Source organism: Carassius auratus, chromosome 42, assembly GCF_003368295.1.
Source record: "Carassius auratus strain Wakin chromosome 42, ASM336829v1, whole genome shotgun sequence".
Lineage (NCBI taxonomy): Eukaryota > Metazoa > Chordata > Actinopteri > Cypriniformes > Cyprinidae > Carassius > Carassius auratus.
The window spans coordinates 10782557-10804369 of record NC_039284.1 but is presented as its reverse complement, the minus strand read 5'-3'; the positions used below and the strand labels follow the sequence as shown (position 1 = coordinate 10804369).

Here is a 21813-nt window from a genome sequence, read left to right as displayed (position 1 = left end):
CTAATATTATATATGCTAAACTCAAATCTGACCGTGCCCCTCTGTCCGAAGGAGAGGAACAGGGATGTCCATGGGGGGAGTGCATGCCCCCCTGGTCCCACCTCTAGGGCCGGGCCTGATTAGTAATAAAATAAAACAGAAAATTGACCAAGACTCACTTCCGCCCGATGACCACGTGATGGCGCCATGAAGCCAAGTAACGAGGTGGGAGGCGGACGCAGGCTGCTCATGGCCGGGCTTTAGGACCGCTGAGCGTGTGTGGCACTGTTGAATTCCGCCTGTCTACTGGTAGGTGCAGCTCGGTTTTCGGAGTCTTTTCGCCGAACATGTGGTGTGGCAATGGTGTGACTACACTTGCCGCAGTCACTAACACAACCGACTGAAACCGTGACGCCGCTTTCTGACTAGGGCAAGGAAGTGTGACACGCGAGCAGCAGGTCAAGAGCGATGAAAACCGAAGGAATTGAGGGTACCGAGAGGTTTCTGAGCCCCGATAAAGGCCGGGGACTCAGAGCCACAAAGCATTTCAAAGTTGGTGATCTAGTGTTCGCCTGTCCGGCATATGCTTACGTGCTGACAGTGAACGAAAGAGGCGGACACTGCGAATGCTGCTTTACCAGGTCAGCGCTCCTTATAAGTCCACGTCTGACACTTTGTTTTTGTGTACGAGTCTAGATCCTCGATGCATGTTTACGGATATTTCACATGACAGTGCATGCACGTATAGCATCGTAATAATAATATTTATTAACTTTTATTATAGGTCATAATCAAATATTTAATGACATCTTTGACAGGAAGGTAATCCGCATTCACTTCGGGACTGATCCCTCTTAAAGATGGCTGGCACATGCTTTCTGTTTGCACTGTGTTTAAATGCTGTTGGGTCGTGCACTGGGTAGGGTGACCCACTTAGTGAGTGCTGTGGATGAATGTTCAGTGTAGTCTTTCTTTCCAGGCAGTCAGTCAGTAAATTTGACTGGAGATGTGTGTGATGGACTTTCTAGACTAGATAAATCCACAACATGCAATGACAACATATCTCTACAATAAGCAAATGTCAATTCAGACAGAGTATGTAAATTATTATATTCTGGCTTTAATGAAAGCTTTTGTTGGGATCGGTCCAAATCATTACAGCTGGTGGTACATCTGAGGTACAACAGCAATACTGTGAAGTTTAGAATCAGTTGTCAACAGTGAATTTGTCTGATCATTTTTGCATCTTACTTGCATGGCTTTCTTCCATGGAACAAGAAAAGAGATGTTAAATTTGGTATGAAATAAGTTTTCACAGTATTTTTTGGATCTGGTTGTGAACAACTCAACCATGCATATTGTTAATCAAGCGTTGTAATTTTTGATCAAAATTTTGTGACTTGATTTTTTGGTGACCTAAGCAGGACTTCGACCAATCATTTAGTCAGCTTACTCTGCCTACATCTCAAAATTCTGTCAACAACGATGCAAAGAACCAAATAAAAAATGTCACGTCTAAAGCTTTCATTCATCTTCGAAACACACAAGATACTTTTATTAAATCCTGGGAGATTTCTGTTCCTCCATTGAAAGTCCATATTACTAAAACATTGATGTCAGTCATATTAATCAAGTCATCTAATCCAAGCCTATAAAGCTAAAATGAATATTCTCCCACCATTTACTCACTGTCTAAAAACTAATTTAATTTGTATAGAAAAAGTATTTTACGGTTTTTTAAAGGCATAAGGGTGAATAAATGATGACAGAATTTTGGGGTGAATTCCCTTCAACATAGATTGAAATAGTGGCATGCTTAAGGTTAAATTCAGAGTCATCTGATCAATGAAACTTTATTCCATTCGCAGGAGAGAAGAAGGGCTGTCGAAGTGTGGAAAATGTAAACAGGCCTATTACTGCAATGTAGAGTGTCAGGTAAGTCTGTGTTTTGTGATTTGAATGGGTTGTTGAAGGAAATTAATGGAAGTCTCTGTGTGAATTTGCTCCATGGTCTTTGTTTTGCAACATGAATAATGATCTTCTTTGAATGCTATGTAGTGATTTAGTGAACTGGTCAAAGCTGTTACTATAACATGGAATGGAACACTGGAACGCTGTATTGACCAATCAGAAGCCACAACCTTAATGATATGTTCTAGAAAGTAAATTTGGCTTTGTCAGCATATATCAGAGCTTTTTTCCCTTTGCTTAGTACTTACACTACAGTGCTCTAATTGTGAGGATGATCCCACTGGAGCAGCGATAGCTGAAGTGCTTTTCCTGTCTATGAGTCAGAGTCTCAGAATGAACTGCATTGATAATGGACTCTCTTTACCTGGAATCACACATTGCAACCTTTGTGTTAGCAGTTCGAAATCAGCTGGACCTCCACCACTCTTTGCTGCCTACAGTATTTGAGACTGAGTAAATACAGCTGGATAAAATAAAAACTGTGATTATTTTAAAGGGGAGTGATTCTTTTCTATACACACTGAATATGTGGCAATAATATTTGAAATATTAGTTTTAAAATATATTAGCATAGAGGAGTAATTCAAATTGTAGTAATATTTCACAGTATTACTATTTTTACTGTTTATTTTAATCAAAATAAGTGATAATGAGTATAAGAGGCTTTCAAACTTTTGAGCAGGAGTGCATCTCTCATCAATGCAGTAAGTGCTGAGCGCCAAGCAGAGCAGAAAATCCAGATCATCAATAATAGATTTGCACTCTACTACAAGGCCCTTCTGTCTTGTCCCCGCTGTTTTTGTGGCATTAGAATCAGCTTATCCATCATAACACAGCTGTTTGGTTTTTCTTTTCAGACTTGTCCCTTCATTAGTCTTTGTTTTTCTGTCTGAACTGAATTGCAAAATTACACAGATGAGCATTGTTTGTCCAAAACATACAAATTTGCTTAAAAATGTAATCACAATAAATAATCCACACGACTCCAGTCCATCAATTAATGTGAATAACTTTGTTTGAAATTTTCCATAATGAAAGACTACAGTAGATGGACTTTTTCACTGGAGGAAGCATTATTAGACATTTTTTGTTTTAAAGTTAAGAAACCTTAATGGATTTGTTTCTTGCAAACACACATTTTCTCTTCACAAGACCTTAAATTGATAGACTGGATAGATTGAACTACATTATATGTTATCATCAGCTTCACCGAGGAGGAAATGAAGAGCATTTTTGTGTTGTCACCTCAATTTTCATGCACCATTCTCTGCTTAAAGGTGCTGTAAGGAACTTTTGTAAAAAAATATTTTTTACATATTTATTAAACCTGTCATTATGTCCTGACAGTAGAATATGAGACAGATAATCTGTGAAAAAATCAAGCTCCTCTGGCTCCTCCCAGTGATCCTATTGCCATTTGCAGAAATACACAGCTCCCGGTAAAAAACAACCAATCAGAGCTGCGGTCTGTAACTTTGTTTGTGTTCAAAATGTAGAAAATAGTATATAATAAGCGAGTACACCATGAATCCATTTTCCAAACCGTGTTTTTGGCTTGTCCTGAATCACTAGGGTGCACCTATAATAAGTGTTTATATTCGGACTATTTTAGATTGCTTCAGGGATACCGCGGCGGAGTAACCCAGTACCTTTGTGATTCTTCATAGACATAAACAGAGAGAAGTAGTTCCGGCTACGATGTTCTTCCGCAAGACGCAAGCAGTTCTGTTTATTAACCGCTAGAGCGTCAAAAGTTCCCTACCGCAGCTTTAAATGACAGAGCTTCACCCCAAAATCACGCCATTGATTTTGACATGTCTGACTATTGTGTTCAAATTAACAGAAATGTTTTGATAGCACCACAGTATTAGCACTCCTTGGAAAGTAAGGAGGCTACAAATGGTTGTCTCTGTCAAAGAAAGAGATTTTTATTGCAGAAAAAAATTAACCTGTTGTCCATTTAAATATAAAAAGCAAAAGCCAAAAAAAAGAACCGCAAATCAACATAGTTTAAGCAGTGTTCATGGAGCAAGTCTGTGTGGACGGTTTATTTTAAGGGACTTGGTTGTTGCTTTATTCCTAAATTGAGCTGGAAGGCCGCACTGTTGCTATGACAATCTATCTCCAATGCATTAGGGATCAGTTTCTGTTTGCTCACCAGAACGCAAGATTTAGTTTATACATTGCCCAGTAGCCTGCGAGGCAGCCTGAGACTAATTCAAAGTCTTATCTCAGGGATTCTCAAAATCACCTTGAGGCTCCATTCAATGTGGAAGCATGACTCCTCAAACGGAAGTGAGCCGACATGCGATCAGTTATATCAGAAGCATATCATCTCAAAAAGAGCTGTGACCCTTCATGCTGGGTTTTATTGAGCTCGGAAAGTGTTTTGTTTGTATATGGTATGATCTGTCGATGCAATACAAAAATATGCTATATGTTTCAAATATGTGTGAAAATAAACCTATCCTTGTACTTCCCTCAGAGAGAAGACTGGCCCATGCACAAGCTGGAGTGCTCAGCCATGTGTGCATATGGAGAAAACTGGTGTCCGTCAGAAACCGTGCGACTGGTCGCCAGAATAATTCTGAAACAGGTGAGGACAACCTGCTTTTTTGGTATGACTCTTTGTATTCAACTTTAATGGAAAAGTTCACCCCCAAAAATACAAATAGTCAACATGATTTCATTTTTTTTGTTGTTGTTGTCTACAATAAATATATTTTATATCATATTTAATACTGTTTACGCCCAGTGCTGTCAATCACAACACACACTGGCCCAGCTAACCAATTAACACATTTCGTATTTCAGAAGGCAGGCTTTCGTTTGATTCAGGAACTATTGGATCCGTTCATGCCAGACTGGGGAGGGAGGTGTTGTAATAATGTAAAAATGTGAAAAATTACTAGTTTTTCGAACAACCTAGTATGAGAGCCTGTTCTAGTACACCCCCAAAACAAAATCAAGACTTTGTAAAAGAGCATAATAGGACCCCTTTAAGTTCACATTGTCTTCAGATCCTGCAGCTCTACATGAAATGTATATTATTTTCTCTGAATGTACTGAAAAAACAGTAGTTTTTATGAAGGGGAAGAGACCGCTTCGTCGAAAAAAAAAAATCTCTGAGGAATATTATCGCCACATATATGATTTGTGCTATTATTAAACTGTATTTATAATGTTGAGGGTTCTTCAATGAATCGAAGGTTCAAAAGAACAGCATTTATTTGCAATAGAAATCTTTTGTAGAATTATAAATGTTTTTGTCACTTTTGAGCAATATAATGCATAAAATCCTGCTGACCCCAAATTTTATATATTAATAAAAAAAATCAACCTCCCCTATCCAATGGGATTTTTATTCATGTGCCTGAACACATACACAGAATATTGTGGGAGATCATATGCAGCAAAAACAGCACACGTCTCTGCTGTCTTCAAAATCCAGCCAGATCAAGGAATTTCAGTTGTGTTTTATTGGATTTAGATGTGCCATGTTGCCTTCCAACCTCCATGTGTTGCCTATGAAGGCAGCTTTTATCAGGTTTCAGACACAGGCAGAGAGGGACACTGAAGGAACTCAGATCTTTCGGTGACACCTGTTACATTGTACAGATGATTAACCTTCACAGGTGTAAAGACATGGATTGGTTTTCTTTTTTTTAACACAGTAATGCAAAGGTCACCAGTAGTAATATTTAGTTTTTTAGTTTTTTTAAGTATCAGCACAATCCAGCGCACAGCTGATGATTAAGTCTAAGTTTAGATTTAGATGTAGCATTTTCAGGGCTGCTCTGGCACATATGATGCTACCATGTGTTTTTCATTGATGTCTTTTTTTTCCCTGAATGCATCAGCCACGGCATCTCTATGTGACTCACTAAGCCAACACATGGTGCTTTGTGTCACACAGTTGGCCGGAAAACTTATGTCTTATCAAACACTGAAACAAGTATTTATTTTGCATGTTTGACAGTTTGCAAGGGTCACGTCAGATCTAACTTTTAAACATTTTCTTGCTTTTCAGAAGTGCCAAACAGAAAGGACTCCTTCAGAAAGAGTGCTGACTCTTACAGAATTAGAAGCACGTGAGTGTCTTAATTGCTCCAGATATTATCATCATATGGTTTTAAAAATGCAAAGGCTTTTGCTTAAAAGAGGGTTGTAAGTTGAAGTCAGTAAAGCCAGAGACTGCCCACACCTGTTTAATGACCCTTAACAGCTGTTCTGTTGGCCGTCTCAGATATATGACGCCTAGAGTACTAGCACATCAAGTCTGTGTCTCAAATTGTAACTAGTGGAGCCACAAAAAATGTCAGACAATGTACGTTTAGTTGTAGAGAGAGCCATTTCTGCTGTTCCCCTAAAATTAAATTATATTTTTTTTATTCTACCCAAGATTCCAATTCCGGATCAAGGCTCTATTTTTACAGCTGAGGCTCGAGCATTACTTCTTGTTCTAGAAAATATTGAGAAGGGTCAAGAACGGGATTTTTTAATTGCCTCTGACTCAAGATCATGTCTTCAAGCACTTGAATCTCTGAAAACTGATCATCCCATAATTGTTGAAATCTTAACCAAATTAGATCTTTTAAAGAAAGATTACTTTAATGTTATTTTTTGCTGGGTTCTAAGTCACATTGGACTTACTGGAAATTAGAGAGCGGACACTGGTGCCAGGGATGCACTTGACCTGGAAGTATCTGACTGTCAAATACCACCTTCTGATTTTAAACCAGCAATTAAGTTATATATAACTAATAAGTGGCAGAAAGAATGGGATGGAAATAAAAGTAATAAGCTGTATGAAATAAACCCTAGTATAAAAAGAAGTAGCTTCTATCATTTTAAATCAAGACATGATCAAGTTGTCTTTACTAGGTGTAGACTGGGGCATTCAAGACTTACCCATGGGTATTTATTAATAGGCGAAGTTCCTCCTTTATGTCTTTCATGTAAAGTTCCTTTGACTATTAAGCATATTTTGTTGAATTGTAATTTTTATGATGCTGCTAGAAAATGCTTTTATTCAGAAACATCCTTGCGTGCAATATTTGAAAATGTACCACCTAAATGTAGTTTAGATTTTCTATCTTATGTTAAGCTGAAATGTTTTATATAATGTAAATCTTATGGATGATACTGATCCTTTTTGCCATGTAAATAGCCATGATGCTAACATGGCGTAAAAAACTTAATAAACAAACACAATAATTATTCTACCCAAGTTGTGGCATAACCTTGATGTAAGACTGAAGCGTTTATGAAGTTGAAATGTTAATTAAATTTTTTTTACATGTTTGTCAGATCTGGACAAGCTAGATGATGAGAAGAATGAGATGAACGATACAGACATTGCTGCACTACACCATTTTTACTCCAGACATCTCGATTTTCCTGATAATGCAGCACTCACCGAACTCTTCGGCCAGGTGAAGTCAACTGATTTCCATTTTCTATCCTATTCTATTTATTATTTAAGGCTTGGGTGTCAAACTCAATTCCTGGAGGGCCGGAGCCATGCAGAGTTTAGATTAATTAAAAACCCAGCTGATAATCAAGTCCTTCAGGCTTACTTGAACTCTATATGTTATGTGGGTTGGAGCAGGGTTGGAACAAAACTCTGCAGGGCTCCGGCCCTCCAGGAATTGAGTTTGACCCCCCTGATTTAGAATATGAATGCATGTCTTATCAAATAAAAATATATTTTCTCAAATATAAAAATTTAATTTAATACTTGGTTTATTTTAAAGGCAAAGGTCACCCAAAACATAATGTAGTCAGCCTGTAAAAACTGTATGACTTACTTTCTATTATGGAACAATGGTAACCCAACAATATCATCTTTTATGTCCCACAGAAGAAAAAAGAAAGAAAGGAGAGTAATTGATGACAGAATGCTCAATTTTGGGTAAACTTTAAGGAGAATGACAGACTCTATTACTTTCACCGTATGGAAAAAGATGTGATGAAAGTGAACAGTGACCCTGATTGTCATTCAGTCTAGCGTTTCTTTATATGTCCCATGGAAGAATGAAAGTATTGTCCATTTTGAAAAATCAAACATTCTATATTTTTCACTCCAATCCGTATACTCCATTCGTAGAAAGTTCCAAGTCTTTGTGTCCATGATGTTAATGCGGGGAACATTTTACACACCTGGATGTCCATCTCACCCACATGCTAATTCCTCCATTTCTACACCAAAGGTGAACTGTAATGGCTTCACCATTGAAGATGAGGAGCTGTCTCATTTGGGTTCTGCTGTATTTCCAGAGTAAGGTTCATAGAATTCAAAACCATTGCATTGATCTCAATTTATTAAATACTTAATAGTAATTTTATGTATTTTTCTGTGTTGCTGTTGTGGTTTTTTGTAATAGCGTTGCTCTGATGAACCACAGCTGTAGCCCAAACGTGATTGTGACGTATAAAGGTACTGTGGCCGAGGTCAGAGCCATGCAGGACATCAGCCCTGGAGAAGAGGTTAGATGAGCCACACCATGAACATGAGGCGTTTAAAAGAACATTGCTGCTTGTATCACTATTCATTAATAAAATGTGTCTCAAATTATACACTCAATGTAATGCTCAATTTCTGCTGAAAAGCAACCGCTCTTCTGTCTTTACTGACTGGCCAGGCCTAAAATGATTTCCAGTGGTGTCACTTTCGGGAAGCCTTTGTTGTTTATTATTTGCATGATTTGCAATGGAATTATAGCCATTGTCATTAAATTGTAATGTAAAATGCTTTGTAATACTTTCAAGTCGGTACTGAATTTCCTGACATCTATCATCTCATAAGTATTGCATAATCATCTCATTACTAATTTAAGTGTGGTATATTGTGTGACGTTTTTTTCTTTTTTTTCTCTTGAATAGATCTTCAACAGTTATATTGACCTCCTGTATCCAACAGAGGATCGAATTGAACGGTTGAAAGATTCTTACTTCTTCACCTGTGACTGTAAAGAATGCACCTCTAAATCAAAGGTGAGTGCCATTTTAACCCTGTAATAACAGGTTTTCAGAAACATGCTGATGTAGACTGATGTAGAACTGATGTAGAAAGGTATAGAAATCATTATTTTCAGTTTGTTCCACATTATTATTATTTTTGTGTGTGTGTGTGTGTGTGCATATTGGAACATGGTAAAAATGTGTAATAACGGTTTGAATAAAAATGAATAATAATAAAAGAACTAAAGTTGATATATGTGGAATGACAAACTCCTCTTTTTTGTTTTTTTTTTAGGACAAAGCCAAAATGGAGATCCGTCAAAAGCTTAGCACACCTCCAGAGGAAGAGGAAATCAAGCAGATGGTGATGTATGCCAGAAATGTCATTGAGGAGTTCAGGAGAGCAAAGCACTACAAAAATATCCTTCCTTGGCCTTTTCTCTTTTAGTGTGTGTGTGTGTGGTTTATAGTTTTGTGCTATTGCGCAGTATTTTGAATATGGGGCAATCCAGAGACAGTGGGATATTTTTAGTCTCTACTTGACAAAGCCATACTAGCCTTTGGGATATGTTGTGTCACATAACATAGACTAGTGTTTTTTTACGATTCACAATTGCTTGTGAAGTCTGAGAAAAGGTAGACCGAAGCAGAGCGATGGTGCTTAACCATGCTCCAACTTTGTCTGAGACAACATGCACTAGCATTAAGAAGTTTGAGGTTTGTCTATATACAATTGATTTTGGTCTGACTAAAAGTTCCTTGACTGCTAAGTACCCCCCAGTGAACTGTTGGAGATCTGTGAACTAAGCCTGGAGAAAATGGGTTCAGTCTTTGCCGAAACCAATGTGTACATGTTGCACATGATGTATCAGGCAATGGGAGTCTGTCTGTATATGCAGGATTGGGATGGAGCAATGAAATATGGCGAGAAAATTATCCAGCCCTACAGGTAATGCTGGTTCCAGTGCATTTCCTCTCTAAATGTCTTCTTACATTTATTTACATTATTTGCATTTTAAAAGTTGAATAATAACGAACTCCTATGTCCACTTTATTATTAATATTCATTGCATATATCTTTCTAGTGTGCACTACCCTCCTTACTCACTGAATGTGGCTTCTATGTACCTGAAACTTGGAAGATTGTACCTAGGACTTGAGAAGAGAACACAAGGAGTTAAAGCCTTAAAGAAGGTAAGGTGTTAGCGGTGCTAATGTAATAATAATTCAGTAGTAGATGTGGGTGTCCTTTTTGAAATCTAAATGCAAAATATGAATCACTGTAGATATTTTGGGACACATTTAGGCTTTAAAGATTGTTGTGGATGAATTTGTCACAGGCTCTTGCAATCATGGAGGTTGCCCACGGTAAAGACCACCCATACATCACTGAGATTAAGAAAGAAATGGAAGAGCAGAAATAATGTGAACACATGGAGGAATATGCATCAAACGCTGGCATGTGTCTTAAACCACTCCTGGGAATATTAAAACAGAGACGTCAGAATTGTCTGTTCATCTGAGATGTCATTTAAATGATTTTTAGGTTTGTAAATAGATGACCTGAATCTGAAATATTTTGTTGCTTGTATTGTCTGCAATCTGAACAAATGTGCTGCACTGTTTTCTGTGAAGAAGGGCTAAGAATTAAGAATCATATCAATATATGCCAGGTTTTTAAAAAGATATTTTGCCCTAATGTAGCAACAATTATTCTTGTTTTCAATACCTAACGAATGTAAATCATTTATATATTCTCAATAATGCAAAAGACTCGGATCACTGACACGGTTTTACTTTTCTGTTTGCATGGATATTGTTTTGCGTTGATTAAAATATATCATGGATACTTTTGAGATATTGTACTTCCATTCGATCAGTGCATTTCATAGTGTTACTTACATTATAGCTTATTTGTTAGTTAAATGTTTGTTTATCTGTTAAGTATTGTGCAATATTGGAAGGTGGCATGGCAAAAAAAAAAAAAAAAATTAAGTATTGCAGACTGCCACATGCTAAATTTTAATGTGACACTAAAGTAATAAATTGCTTATGACAAAAACTGACTTTATGGATTACAATTTATATATATATTAAAAAAAAAAGTATAAAATCACTTGTTAGTAAAACACATTATGTAATTAAGCCATGGTATTAACCAGAATTAAAATAACACATTTATCTTTGAATCACTAAATACATCCAACATCTTGTGATCGTCATCTGCTATTGTTTTTGTCATAAGACTCTACATAAGCTGTGTTGCATCCCTGGCAGTAACCATGGTGATTAAATCCTTATATGGCTCTCATACCATCTGTTATGACCCAGACCAGAGCGCGTGTTTGGCAGAGCACTATGGAAGCAGTATGGTGCCATTCATCTCCCCACAGATCACTGCATTCAGGAAGACAAACAGGAACAGAAGTGTAACCATTCAGAAGTGTATAACAGCACAGGATTAGAAATAATTACGCATAATCACAAATCATTTGTGGTGCATTTATTATGATCACCAGTTTGCTCAAAGCCAACAATACACATAAGATAATGGTGTTTCATATATTTGAGTTGTTCACAGTATTAAAGATATGGATTCTCATGCTAAACATGGCCAAAGTTGTAAAAAATAATTTAGAAGAATGACAGAATTTCTGTGCTGAAAATTTTACTTCCGGGTTGGTACAAATTTCGGCTGTTTTTTTCGATCGTGGATCAAATGACGTAGACTAGAGCGGAACTCCTTATATGAGCATTTCTGTCGGAAAAGCGCGCCTGCGCACACACTCATGCTGGCTTGAAGAGAGCGAGACCGCGCACATAAACGTGCTTCAAAATCTTGGCAGCGCTGCGTAGGATTTGTTCGAGAATGCCTCCAAAAAAGAGCATTTTTGGATGTGAAGGAAAGTTTACCGTGTTCAGCTTCCCCAAGAACCCAGCGTTACATGAACAGTGGATGCAGTTTGTTTTTCCGGGTTAGCCACGGAGTGTATCAAGTGCGTTTGTGTGTTCTGGTCATTTGAGTGACGAATGTTTTATAAACGAGGCCCAAGTCGATGCTGAATTTTCACATTGTTTGCTATTAAAACATGGAGCTGTCCCTGTGAGAAAAGACCCCATTCATGTAAGTACAATTGCATCAATTTTCTGATTTCAGATTTTTTTTTGTAAATCAGCACATAAGTTTATATATGTTACTGGAAACAACACGAAACATCAGTATTATAGCTCTGAGCTCGGCTTTTCCCGGAAAGATTCGGAAAGCTGTATTTTTCTTTTACAAATCAAACTAAAGACTTTTTGGATATATGAAAGATGCAGTACTATTCTAAGGTACTCAAGATTAACATAGAATTTGGTGTTATGTACCCTTTAATAACTGAAGAACACAAGAAAAGAAGAACCTTTTGGGAAATAAATCACAGAGTTACCTTGAGGGGTTCTTACTTTATTTCTGGTGTAGAATGTAGTATATGAATGTTGAGAGTTGGATATGTCCACTGATCTAGAGATATATATATATATATATATATATATATATATATATATATATATATATATATATATACATATACATATACATATACATATCAGTGGATATGTCTAAAGTTTTGGTTCGACCACGTGATGTCTGTCACGGTTTCGTACTAACTGCCTCGTGTTTATTTTATATATGAAATAAAACTCTTATATAATGCCTAACAACTGTGCATCTACTTTTTAATTATAAAAACGAAAGATGAAAACGTTTTCATCCTGTAGGTCCTCCTTGCAGATTTCACTTGATTTGAGTACAAAAAGATTGAATTACATATCCAGATGATAGGTTTTCTGTTTTCATAGCTGATTTAATTGCTACAGCATAAAAAAAAAAAAAAAAAAAAACTGAAACCATCCTTTATTTTCCATTCATTACCTGAACTCAGCTGAATACTAGATTTGCAAGTATTTATAATAAATATATATTTTTATTAAGTGATACGCAATGAAACACTCTTTATATGAAAATGAAAGAAACATTAGATTGGTTTAAAACATAAGTGAATACTTCTGAACACTATGAACAATAATAATTAATATTATTAATCATCATTTTAATAGTCTATACTATTGTAAATTATGAATTGTATGTATTGTTTTTGTTTTGTTTTTCAGTTTTGTAGCCTGTCAAAGCCCTATGTTATGGTCTCTCTATTGTATTATAGAATTTTATATGATTCTATGATGTTTCATCTGCATGACTGTGGGGTTTACAGAATAAATGTCTGTCTTATTGCCTTTCTCAGAGCATGTCAGAGCGTCTTTGAGGAGCAACATCGATTTTTCAGTAAGCGTGAGCTAGAAGAGTGGAAGCATGGCCTTCCTGCAAAGGCTTTACAAAGATTGAAGGCCAACTTGACAAGTTAAAAAAGGAAAGACAACAGAAACAGTTTCAGCTGGATTCCCTTGAAGCTACTTTACAAAAACAGAGGGAAAAGGTCAGTTGCCTGAGAAGCAGTGGAGTAGATTTCCTCTTTAGCATCTTAATGAATGCAATAAAATTTGCATCACATGTATATCATATTTCCCTACAGATGGATGGTGAGAAAAGTGAAGCATCTGCCCTTAAGAGGGAAGATCAGTCTTTAGTAGAATCTTGTGAAAGTTTGGAAAAGTCTAGACAGTAACTTAAGCATGACATCCAAACCAAGGATCAACAGGTGAATTATCTGGAGGGTCAACTCAAGTCGTGGCAGAAGCAGGTTGATAGACTAGAACAAGAGGTCAAAAAGTAAGTGGACCGTGTTTAATACTTTACGTTGTACCTAAGCTATCAACATTATATCATAATTTTTTAACAGATTTTTTTAACTAGCCAAATAAGACTCAGCCTGGCTTAATTGTATTTATTGCATTCAGATACAAGCATGAATTGGAACGGTCCCGAACTTCACATGTTTCAGAAAGTCAACAGTGTAGTATGCCACAGAAAGCATTTAGCACCCCTGAGACAACTAATCATTGGTAACAGGGTAAGATATGAGTCACAGAAAGCAAAAAGGCAGTTCACAATGAATGCAACACACTGTAACACTGTTGTAATTCAATTTTCAGTCTCAAAAATAAGTGACCTACAGGAAAAGTACTATCGAGAGGTTGAGGAGCGGAAAAGGTTGGTAGCTGAAATCAAAGTTATGCATTTAAAAGTAAGTAAAATGCATACATATTTTGTGAAAAGAGCCTTGTAGCTAGTTATTATATTAATCTACTAAATAGTAATAATGAATCTCTTTTTTTTTTTCGTAATACTCTGTAGCTTCTGAACAAGTCTGCAGTTAGCCATAAAGACATTGCAAGACAGCAGGCAGGGTCCTCAATTTTCCCTTGGCAGCAAGACCAAAAACACAGTCATCAGTCTCTTACTGTGATAGAGACACTCTCTAGGAGAAGAAACAGACCCTCTGGGATGTCATGGTCTTATGATGACACACCACTTAATCCCCACCAGCAGTTCACATCAGGCACTCCACAGCTGGATCACAGCAGATGGAGCAATTTAAGAATATATATCAAGGTTGGTCTGACCTTACAGATAGATAAAAACATTTTATGATGTAAATAAAAATATACTTTTGAATACAGCACTACAGTAATAATCTTCATATGCCTTTAGGTAACACATTTTGTTTCCTTTTTTCTCTTTCTTATGCTGCTCAGATCTGAGGTCAAGGGTTTCTGAGTCAGAGCTCAGTTTTAATGCTCAAGAGAAGGAAATCAGATCAATAAATTCAGTGAAATTCAAAGTCGACTTGAAATGGCCAGGAAAGATCTGGCAGAGAAGGACAAACTCTTCAGCAAGTCCAGAGATGAACTCACAAAGGTTACAGGGCAGTATGAGCAGTCTGTCTCTAAGGTAATCTACTGTAGGTCGGCTTAATGCATTTATATTTGATCTTATCTTTTAAGTTAAGTTATTAAGTTGTTTTATATATAGTGGCCCCAGAAAATATTTGGAGACTTAAAAACACTTAAATTATATGAATGTCCTTGTATAATATTACAAAATGTTAAAATAAATTACATTTATTTTAAAGCTAACATAAGCACACTTTCAGAAAAAACATTGCACAAAAATATTTAGAACTATTTTGCTTCAAAACTGCGGTTGTTTATTAAAAATAATTGTTACTTGGCTTGATGTTTTAAAATTGATTAGATTTTATGTATAAGGTATCAAAATATTTCAACATTATCAGTAACAGAATATGTTGACATGCTTTAATGGTCAAAAAACACATTATTTTTCAAATATTGTACATTATTGCATGTCCTCTATGCCCTGCCTCTCTCAAACACGTAGTTTTCTACAAAGTCCTTCCTTCCGACAAGCACAGTCTGCTCTGATTGGCCAACTGATCCAGTGCGTTGTGATTGGCCGAACACCGCAAGCATTGTTGGAAATGTAACGCCCCTTTTCATAATCTTGAGCTTCTTCTTTCAAAATAAATGTAAAGACAGTTAATAATGTCCTTAGTTTTACGATCAGTTTAAGCCCGAAAGGGGAACCGAGTAGATTGAGAGTGAACTAAAAAGATTTAATTCAATTTAGAGAAGCACATCCTGCCCATGGAGGCTGACATAGAAAAAATACAAGAACAGAAACAGAAGCAAGTGACAGAGCTTGATCCAGCTAAGAGGACAAATTGCAGCCTTGAACAACAACTTAATATAACTATGGCAGAAGGTGGGCGACTTAAAGAAGAGCTTATTTTGTGTTCTGCTGAAAGGGAAAGGGAAAATCTCTCCTTAATGAAGTGGAAAGAAAAGGCTGAGCTTCTGGAGACGAGAGAGATGAATACAAGAGAACTTATAAAAGAGCTAGACGAGGACATTAGGATGGGGAAAAGACAAAGCATGGTGACAGCTATCCAAATTCATGCCCTGCTGAAAGAAAAAGAGCAACTAATTCAACAGTCTCAAAACCTTGAGAATACAGTGGCTCTTTTGAATGAAGACAATAAAAATATTTCAAGTGAATTGAACAGTTTAAAGAACAATGAGAATTTTGTTTCTGAAAACATGTCTTCCAAAATCCATTCACTAGAGCTTGAGAATATCAGGCTTGAACTGTCCCTTTTGGAGAAAGCCGAAATAGCCTCTAGGTTGTTTTCCACTCAGGAGGATGTAGCAATCTTTGCAAATGAATTGCAGTTGTCCAATCAAGCAGCGACTGAAAAGCTTAAATCTGTGGAAAAGGCAAAAGTGGACGAGCAACAAATGATCGAAGACTTCCAATCAAAGGTTGGTTCCATGGAGGAAGAGCTTCAACTCCGTCGAGCAGATGTAGAATTGAAAGAACTGAAAGCACAGGATTTGACCACTCAGTTGCTGTCTTTGCAATCTGAAAACAAAGAGATTTCACAGAGGGTCCTTGAATATGAAAGGTGTCAAGTGGAGCTTCGTTCATCCAACCAGTTGCTCTTGAAAGACTTTGAAATCAAGCAGCAGGAGCTTAGCAAAGAAAACACACGACTTCAGACACAAATAGCTGAGCTGCGGGCACTATCTTCAATTCAGGTAGAGTCAGATGAATTAAAAAGGACAAGGTTGAGTTGCAGTCTACTATTGCACAGTTGAAGATGACGACACAGATGCATGTAACTTCTTTGGAGAATAATATCCAACAGCTAGAGAGCCAGCTTGATGTTATGAAGCTCACGAACTAACAGAAAAGGTATTTTTTGTCATCTTTAGGCGTTCTTATTTTATCCTCTTTTTTTATTACACACATTAATTTATACATACTCGTTTTCAGTTAAATGCACTACATGAGAGCAGTTTGCACCTCCAGACATCGGCAAGAGCTGTGTGAGGAAAAGGAAAGGCAGAATGCTTTGGAGATTAATCAAAGTCTGTTAACTTGTCAACTGCAGGAGTTTCAATTTTACAAAGGTACAAATTTACACTGGCTTCATGGATGTTCAGTCTCGGCTTACACTTAATTTTCGTTACACATTTCAGCTCAGCTTGGAAGCACTGACAACAGAGTAATATATCTGATATTCAAGAAAGGCATGATGTTCAGATAAAGGAAAACAACAAGGGGCATGAGGAGAGCCTTAAACATGTACAGCAGCAGATGGGCAGATGTAACATTGCAACAATATTAGCAACATTGTGCTTAATGAGAGTAGAACTATGCATTCCTGCAGGAGGTGTTATGGTAAATTCATAATCATCAGAATTAAAATTAAGTTTAATAAAAATAAAAAAATAATACAAATAGACAAGGGTTATTTTAATATTTAATAATATTTCACAAAATTACTTGTTTTGCTGTGTTTCTGATCAAGTTAATTTTTTTTTTAAGCTTTAAGTCATTAAAATGTAGATGCGGACTCTACCTTCAATTAGTTACAAAACCAACTGGAACATTGTGAAAAAGAAAAGGTATTGTTTTTGTTCCATTTTTTTCTATTCCTTTATTATCATTAACAATACACATATATTTATAATAAATATTTATAAATGTGTTCTATATTTAACTTTTAGTCAAATAATTAACCATCATATGTACTGGTCTTGGTCACTGTAGGCAGAGTTAGACTCAAAGGTTGTGTGCTTGTCCAAAGAGAAGGACAGTGCTATGAGTAAGATCCGTTTGTGGATGAAGTCGAGCAAACAGCTGGAGAGTGAGAAGAAGGCACTTCAGGAAGAACTTCAGCAGCAGCCACAACAGATAGCAGTACAGAAACATGGTATGGACAAAACTAGATTACAAAACATGTGGTCTAATATTATAAACTTAACTTGCATTGGACTGTCAAACTTTTATTTATTTATTTTTTCTAATTTGTCCATCTTTACTAAGTTAACATGAGGTGTTCGACAAAAAAACAATATGTAATATGAATAAAACATTATTTAGGACAATGCACTGTTCATTTTATGTATGAATATGCACACACACACACATATTACAGCATCTTTCTTGTTAACAGGTGATGCCCGCAGCAGTGACGGCCTGCAGGAAGAACTACAGGACCTGAAGGAAGCTCTGGAGGAAAAGAGCCGTGAAGCGGATGAGAGTATGGACCGATTTTGCAGCTTCATGGTCAAAGTTCACAAGCTGGAAGAGACCAATGAAAGCCACAAGAACCAGCTCAAGCTGTTGAGCACCCTCAGGTCCAAGAAGAGTGACCCGGAGAACAGTAAACCAGTGGAAGACACAACAAATGTGCCAGCAGGAAAGAGACCTATGAGAGCACCAGATGACACTCCTAACAAAGCACATGAAGCCCTGTTCAGTATTGCCAGAGACTGAAAGCTGAAGCTGCCACATCTAAAGCCACAGTAGATGATGAGGATTTCAGACCAGAGGGTTTGCCAATGCTGGTTCAGAGAGGTGAGAGATTATCACTATTTGTCATTCGCTGTACTTCCGATCAAGTGTACATTCATATGTGAGTTGTTCTCAATCTCAATAAAGCTTTCACAGTGAATGTACACATGTACATCACTTCTTTCTTTTTGATCAGGTTTTGCAGATATTCCAGTTGGGGAGATGAGCCACTTCATTATTAGCAGGACCGCAGTGCAGCGCTGTAGCCCTCGTCCGGCCGCCCAGAAGACTGCAGCACAGCAGAGCTCAGTTTTAGCAGAACGGCCTTACAAATCTCCAAACAGACAGCAGAGGGCAGAATGTCAAAAACTGTGAGTAGGACTACCTCTGTCTGTTTCCCGCAACCACAACAAACTACATCTTTCATCGTCAATATAAAATTTTCCTTGAAATAATTGCAAATTATGATGCAAAATGATGGCATTGATTCCATTAACATTTATGTTATATTAACAACTGTATATATTAATCTTCCAATGGCAATATTACACATGCACATGCAAATAGCAATATCTAATATTTCTTCTTTAATGAGATTCTTTAAAGGGCTCAGATTGGCTGTTTGTCTAACAATTCTATATCTTGTACAAAAATTTTAATTTAAGTGGTTTCCATTGCAATTTTATTATCAGTGAGATATTGTTATAGTTTTATTTTTTCATTTAAATTAGCATTTTTAATTCCAGTAAACTAAACAGAAAAAAAGATGTTGCTTTGGCAATTAAAGTAAAATTAATTTTACATTGACCTTAGGAGTTTATATATTTATTTACCTTTATTTATTTATTATGGTTATATGTCAAGTTTTTTAATGGTTTTAGTTTACTTTAATAACCCTTGTGGTTTCATGCAATGTGTCAAAGGTCAGCAAAATAGTCATACTGGATTGGTAGCTAACAAATTTGGAAGCAATTATAAAACAAGTCGTCAGAATGAGCAGTGCAGTTATAGCACATTTTAAAAGAGAAGACCAGAAAAGGTACAAAGTTAGAAATGTATATTAGAAAAGTTATTTAGAACAAAAATCATTGTTTTGCTGAAAACATTTAGTCATTCTTCTTTAACCACAGGAGGGCATTAGAGACCCTTAGAAAACTGATTTATACTACTCTTAAAGTCACTGACCATTAAAGCATTTCTTGTCATGAAACTCTGCATGACTTTTCAGATTAGATGGAAAGACGTTTAGTGCTGTGAAACATTAAAGCTCTCCTGTCAGCTTTTGACTTCCTCCGAAGTCCTAATCATGTCACCTTTCCAAAGGTCACCATTTCCTGGAGATTTCCCCAGTTATTCTTTAAGAATTCAAAAAGGGAGGCAAAGACCACATGCTGTAGAGTAACTTTTATGAATGAGCTATAGTAAAGTAATTGTGAATTGAATAGCGCCACAGTATAAGTGAATCTTGTGGCTATACTTTTGAAACATTGTGCAAACATTTCTGCACATAGACCCTCCAAAAAACTGCCCTTAATCCCATAGCAAGTGCTTCACTAAGTTAAAGTTGTTCTACAATTGACATACCTGAAGCTGAAGTTCTTAATGAACAGTAAACTTCAAGTGAAACAGATGCAAGCCGTTGGCAGGGTGCAGGAGAGGATGAGCAACTATTCATATATATAGTTATATAGTTACTATTCAGCATTGGTTCTTCTACTCAAAGTGCATGTATATGGGTTTGGGGAGGACAGAAGATTGTGGTTGGTTGATTGCAAGATCTTATATTTATACATTTGCACTTATCCACATCTTGACACTTTCTCCAGAGAGGTGTATAGTACGAGTTGTTTTGAACTTTGATATTGCCGCTGGGCATTCTTGACAGCACACCATTGCTCTCTCCTGACATCATGTTCATGTTCTTTCAGGTCCAGGTGCCTAAGGCGATCCAGAGCAATGCTGCTGTATTATCTCCACTCACAGACAGTCCACAGGAAAACAGCTGTGAAAGCCCAGCGCCTGCTACAGAGCAGAAAACAAGTAGGCGCTCTCGCAGCTTCAAAAAGGAACCGATCACTGCCTCTCCAAAACAAAACGACAACTGCCAAGTTCAGTGATTACTGGGATGTCATGAGAATTTCCTTTTTTTAATGCTATATTTTACAGGATGTTTGTGCACTGGCTTTTTAACTTTGTAAATAATATTCAAAGGCAGCTGTATCATTTGTATTTGGTTTCTGTTCTGTCTGTTTTTTTATTTATTTTCTACTGTTTTTATGTGTAATCCTTAACATAGAATAGCTGTATCATTTGATATATATTAGATTGACCTGATTTCTTTTATCGTTTTGTTTTTATTTTTATAGAAACATTATAACTACTTTATATGGTATAACCATTTTACCATATGTCAATACTTTTTCTTACTGCTTTACTAAAATTCACTCTGTCCTACAAATATGTTTGTTTGTGTACTTCTGTTATATAAAAGTGGCCTTTTGCCTGTTTACTCTCACACAAGAATTACAGCAGGCCATTTTAGTAAGGATTGATAAATGACATCCTGAAAGCATTTAGCTGTATGTAGAAATTTATATGGCGGATGTCTAATACATGTCTGTTTTTAATGGACACTGTAACAAACAGGGATCTAATTCTCAATCAGTTCAGATTCTGACAGATTCAATACAGGTCTGTCCAGGGCTCTTAAATCAATACCTTTGCTCTTAAACTCGGTCTGAAAATCTCCCCTAAAGTTCGGTTAAGGTTTACTTGAGAGGATTTGGGAAGAAAAAGACTATGTGAGGATACAAAGAACAAGTGTTTAATTCCTCTAAATTTGTTCGCTGAAATACATTCAATCCATTTGACATTAATTGACATCTAAAGCGGCTTTGAATGTTGAGTTTAGTTCAACTGTAGACTAGAGTAACTATACAGTTACTGTAGACAACTTTTTAGTCGTGTTCTCTCTACCTAATAATAATGCTATTTTTTCACCATAATATGATCCAGTGTTATTTTAGTATTATTTATAGACTACTAAAGAATTTATTAATATTTTGACTGTTTTTATTTTAAATTTAAAGCTTTAGTTTACATGTGCTTTTTTATAATATGCCATTTTTTTTATCCTATTTCTTTTTTTCAGAGTGTGCTGACTCTGCTGTGAATGATACTGATTAAAATCAAGCACTGTGAGGACATCATGTTAAATTAATCAGCTTACAATCCGTGACAAACTATGTATGTGCTGTCTACTGGAGGAAGAAAAATGTTGCCTATACTTTCATGTGAGGTGCCAAAACTGTTAACTGTCCAAAGACTGATCGGATCATTTCTGAGCTGCCAGTATAGAAAATGGCTAGGTGACAAATCATCACACACAACGAAAAACCTGGTCTGAATAAATTATCTGTACAAAACAGCACGGTTTGTGTAAAACAACTACAATTGCATGTAAAAATTGCATTATTCATTCTGGTACCACCAAGAGTAAACACTACAGAAGCAAATTTAAGACAGTTGTTCATAAATAGAGTTTTACACTTATATTTGTGTTTTTCTATACACATCTG

General features: G+C 36.5%; 1 protein-coding gene and 1 pseudogene across 2 annotated transcripts; both read left to right on the top strand.

Annotated features, from left to right (window-relative positions):
* Positions 1 to 202: 202 nt before the first annotated feature.
* On the top strand, positions 203 to 10942 carry LOC113060630 (N-lysine methyltransferase SMYD2-A-like). 2 transcript variants are annotated; one of them, XM_026229711.1, is made up of 12 exons: positions 203 to 288; positions 1848 to 1914; positions 4436 to 4546; positions 5981 to 6041; positions 7261 to 7385; positions 8163 to 8230; positions 8337 to 8439; positions 8836 to 8946; positions 9209 to 9332; positions 9688 to 9862; positions 9999 to 10107; positions 10254 to 10942. In XM_026229711.1, the coding sequence occupies exons 3-12, from the start codon at positions 4451 to 4453 to the stop codon at positions 10335 to 10337; spliced, it is 1056 nt and encodes a 351-aa protein (XP_026085496.1). In that variant the 5' UTR covers positions 203 to 288; positions 1848 to 1914; positions 4436 to 4450; the 3' UTR covers positions 10338 to 10942. The 2 variants fall into 2 exon arrangements, with proteins under 2 accessions (XP_026085496.1, XP_026085495.1); XM_026229710.1 differs by lacking the exon at positions 203 to 288 and adding an exon at positions 295 to 620.
* A 4550-nt stretch (positions 10943 to 15492) lies between these two features.
* On the top strand, positions 15493 to 20352 carry LOC113060298 (centromere protein F-like; annotated as a pseudogene).
* Positions 20353 to 21813: the final 1461 nt, after the last annotated feature.

Bases quoted from the DNA above. Each gene is read 5' to 3' on its own strand.
- LOC113060630 (XM_026229710.1), top strand. From the start codon at position 448: ATGAAAACCGAAGGAATTGAGGGTACCGAGAGGTTTCTGAGCCCCGAT. The intron at 4,547-5,980 runs GTGAGGACAACC...CTTGCTTTTCAG, and splicing joins CCAGAATAATTCTGAAACAG to AAGTGCCAAACAGAAAGGAC. The intron at 9,333-9,687 runs ATATCCTTCCTT...ACTGCTAAGTAC, and splicing joins GAGAGCAAAGCACTACAAAA to CCCCCAGTGAACTGTTGGAG.